The sequence below is a fragment of the Pygoscelis adeliae genome, unplaced genomic scaffold, assembly GCF_000699105.1.
Source record: "Pygoscelis adeliae isolate BGI_AS28 unplaced genomic scaffold, ASM69910v1 Scaffold222, whole genome shotgun sequence".
In the NCBI taxonomy this organism is placed as follows: Eukaryota; Metazoa; Chordata; class Aves; order Sphenisciformes; family Spheniscidae; genus Pygoscelis; species Pygoscelis adeliae.
Genome location: NW_008824309.1, coordinates 5,851,049 through 5,855,008, shown reverse-complemented (window position 1 = coordinate 5,855,008; position 3,960 = coordinate 5,851,049). Strand labels below are relative to the sequence as shown.

At 42.5% G+C, this 3,960-nt stretch overlaps 2 protein-coding genes across 2 annotated transcripts in view; both read right to left on the bottom strand.

Annotated features, from left to right (window-relative positions):
• RIF1 (replication timing regulatory factor 1) overlaps positions 1-279 on the bottom strand; it is a 37,499-nt gene extending 37,220 nt beyond the window's left edge. Inside the window, exon 1 of the mRNA XM_009319029.1 lies at positions 266-279. Within this exon, the coding sequence (XP_009317304.1) occupies positions 266-279 (14 nt within the window). The remainder of the gene's footprint in view (positions 1-265) is intronic.
• A 1,130-nt stretch (positions 280-1,409) lies between these two features.
• Positions 1,410-3,960, bottom strand: part of TNFAIP6 (tumor necrosis factor, alpha-induced protein 6) — a 12,242-nt gene continuing 9,691 nt past the window's right edge. Inside the window, exons 4-6 of the mRNA XM_009318963.1 lie at positions 3,601-3,829; positions 2,512-2,552; positions 1,410-1,610 (exon numbers count right to left, since the gene is read on the bottom strand). Coding sequence (XP_009317238.1) covers positions 1,447-1,610; positions 2,512-2,552; positions 3,601-3,829 — 434 coding nt within the window. The 3' untranslated portion in view covers positions 1,410-1,446. The remainder of the gene's footprint in view (positions 1,611-2,511; positions 2,553-3,600; positions 3,830-3,960) is intronic.

The following is a 3,960-nucleotide window of genomic DNA, read 5'->3' as shown; positions in this document are numbered from 1 at the left end:
TGCCCCGGGGGCTTCGCTCCCCGCCATGGCCGCGGCAGCAAGCCCTGCCCAACGCCCGCTGCCGTCGTCTCTGGGTGGGAGGCATTGGCACCGGTATATCCCACCCGGTGGCAAAGCCACTGAGTGGGGGACAAGTGACAGATTGATCACGGTGCGAATTACAGTGGGGCGTTTGCGGGTGTCATACCGGAGAAACCCGTTTTCTCAGGGACAGAGGTAGGCCTGAGCAGGGACGTCAACGGCTAAGTCTTTCTTTCTCAGTCACCCGCAGGGCTTCATGGTGGCGTTGGAGACGCTCAGCAGGAGTGCCCGTTCTGGAAGGAAACTCTTCCCCAAACAGCATCACCCCTCTGGCTCCATGGGGGTTTCCAGACAGGCAGGTTATTTCCTGTACACCCCCTGGTTCTGATCCCTGTCAGTTCAAGACCCGTTGCTTCTCAATTAAAGAAACAGCAAAAAAAAAACCAACCCCAAAACCACGCTAGGACATAAACAAAATGTTAACAGTTCTCTTCGTGCATTTTCCTTACTAACAAACACTTTTGCTGATCTTGGAGAACTGGAATGACATTTTATAACAGGAGGGTGTGAACAGGTTTATTCAGCCCACCAGGTGGCAGGATTAAAAAGCACCAGTAGATTTTAGGTGCAGCTTGATCCCATTAAATGTAGTGACACGAACCTTGTTTCCTGGCGCTCACATGAAGCATGAATAAAGTGTTGGAAATGACAGGGAGAAAAGCTGCGGTGCTAGCTGCAACATTGTTCTCCAGTACAGCCAGGAAGCAGGATTATATTCCCAGTGAAATTACAACGATAAAAGCTCAAAGATGAAATAAATTTAAAGAACCGAGAATTAGAATAAATAAAATGGGTCTGATTAGATGAGATGGGGGGATGAGAAGACTCTGACAAAATTCATTGAGTAGTTTCTGATTCATCTCACCAGAAAATTACGACGATAATATAATTGATTCTGTGCTGTTCACCTTCTTCCCAGTCTTCTGACTTCAGACAATTAACGGGTGGCTGCTAGGCCACCCACAAGATGAGTTTATGTATCTTAAAAATAAGCTTACTCTAAAGGAAAATAAGGATAGAACAGGATATTAAATTTAAAAATAATTGAAATGGTCACACAAAAAGTTTGTTCAGATGGTGCAAGAAATGAGGAGAAGGAGCAGTTTACATAGAAAAATAATTTTTTAAATCTTTGGTAACAATGAATTCTTCAGATTTTTACAGTACTTGTAATCTAAAAATAGTCTTCTATTCATGTAAGTATATTTTATAATTTATTTCCTAGTATACTTTATTAACAAAACTTACATAAAAGCAGAACATAAAAAGTCAGAAAGATACGAAGAAAATGTCTTATCTGAAGAAACAGATATCTGAATTGGGTTCTACAACATGTTTCTTAACTAGTGTATCTTGTTACTCTGCTCACATAATACCAAATTTTCCAGAGAAGAAGTTTGATTTTCCTTGGGATGTTGTGTTCTTTCCATCACTTGACTGTGAAGGCAAGTCCATAGTAATATATCTGATCTGAAAACCACCAGCAGTCACTGAGGCATCTGTCAAAAACTTCAAGGTCATAACGTTGCCTGGGACAAGAAAAAGAAAAACAAAGGTTATGTTTTTGGGTGGCATAAAAATGTGGCGTTTCAGAGTTATTTTTGAAGTGCTCTTTCTTGCTTGCTTCTGAGATCTTTAGAGCAAATCACCCTGTCTGTCTACTTCCAAGCTGTGGCCTGGGAGGGTTGTAGTTCCATCAGCCCCACGGAAAACCAGGCAGATTTTCATCACTTTACTTCGTCTGCAGAGCCCAGCGGTTGATAAAAGTTTTGCTGTACCCAGTGCTTTCTGCAAAGCGTTTCTGGTTCTTTAAAATGCTGCTCTGCTTCACTCTACCTGTGAAATGCCCCGCTTCACGTGTGAGACACATCTGGCATTGAGCCTCACGGGTCTCTGGGTAACACAGGGGCGAGGTTGCTACACCACCCTCCCACGAGTGTCATCTGCTCATCTCCACCAGGCCCCTGTAAACTGGGAGAGCAGGGATGGCACGATTCAACTTTTCTGTTCTCTTTCTGCTGATGACAGCTGTGGGCTGGAGCGTGCCACCGTGAGTTTCCGCACGGACTATCCACGATCCCCAGGGAACATGGCCACCTCCTTGCACGGGTAGCTCGCCTGGCATCTGCGCTACAGCGGTTTTGCGACGCTTGAGCAAGGAGAGGTAAAAGTGGCTTTGATTTACATGTAATCAGACCTTGACCTGCTGTTTATAATGGCTGTAACCATTCTAATTACAGAATAATGGCTGTAACCAGTTTAGAGCTGTTCTTGCAATCCTTGCCCTTGAAATGGGAAAAACTGGTGCATGAAGATGGTGTGCATAGGCAGGGCTCAGTTACTGGTTACAGATCTGCTGTGGAAAGGTGCCTGTGTGAAAGCCCCTTTAACGTCCGTAGGTCTACTGCCTCTGTAAGGCAAATATATTACCTGTGCTAAAGATATCATCTGGCAACTCGTCTCCACAAAACCTGGAAAAAAGATATAAATGGTCGTGATTAAACGACACAGCAAACATGCCATGGCCCTGCTGTATGGGACCTACACTGGACAGTGGCTCTCGGGCTGTACTCCGGAGCTGTGGCCCACGGGGCTAAACTGGTTACAGGTACTCAGTGAATGTAATTCTCCCCTACGTGTTAAAGCAATTGCCTAAAGGATTTTTGTCATTATCTTAGAGTAAGGTGTTGGGGAGGGAAAAAGGCAGGAAACATTTTTCAATATATGCAGGAAGTAAATGATGCAAAACAAGAAAAAGAGCGATTTAGCATGGCGTTAAGGAAAAGAACAATGGCCCAAGGCTAAGAAAGGCAAGAGCGTTGTCAAGAAAAACGAACGGGCTAAATCCTTGCTCTGCTACACATGATTTGTAGAGAGGATGTGAAAAGTGGCAGGAATCGGGAAGTGTTTGTTATCCCTTTTTCTGCTTTATTTTTGGAAACTTGCAGTACTTCATACTAAAATATGACTGCTAAAGGACAAGCAAAAATATGACATTGAAGAAAAGAAAGTGAGAATTAAGCAAAGAGGGAAACTAAATCTCGTAAGAGGGATGATACATAACACTTGTTCTGTTCTGATTTTGTTAGAAAGTATTTTACTTCTGTAGCGAATAGTAACTTAAATAAAATACATTTTTGCTAACGGTTTAACACCCCACCTCCCTCCTTTCAATTAAAGCAAATACAAAATACTGTTTGAGCTTGCTCGGAGTTCTTCCTGTAAAATGATAGAGAAGTAAGATAAGCAGCTAACCAAAAAGTCTTGCAGCTTTCTTTCATGTAATTTAAGAGAGCAGAAAAGGGCAAAGCGCAATTCTCTGAATCTCTTTACAGGCCTGTGTTAATGACAGTAAAGCAAACTGCCAGGCAAGGTAAGTCAGGTACTACTGCTACAAGTATTACGGGCATATCAGGGGTGCTAATTGGGTCAGGTAATACAGTGTTCTTCTGAAGTAATGTTCTGGGGAAAAAATTAAATCATTTGATTGTTTGCATATTAAAGCTGGAATTGCTTTACCTGCCCACAAAGCCATTGATATCATCATAGCTATCGTAGACTTCCAAGAAATCAGCCATACAAGCAGTGTCGTCTTCAACATCAAACTCTAGAAACTGTAGATGAATACGTTGTCCATACTTTACTCTAATATGCCAGTAGCAAATTTGGTCATTTTCATACTCATTTGGGTAGCCTGGTGACTTAAAAACATGTTTTGAATCTGTGAAGACTCCACCACATTCTTTTCCTAAGAGAAAAATAAAAACATCAGAGTTTAAGTATTCATTCTGGATATGGCTACGGTTTAAATCTTTGTGCGCTTTGACCCAGCATCCCACAGGAACACCCAGCGTGATGGCACTTTTCACATATTTAAGC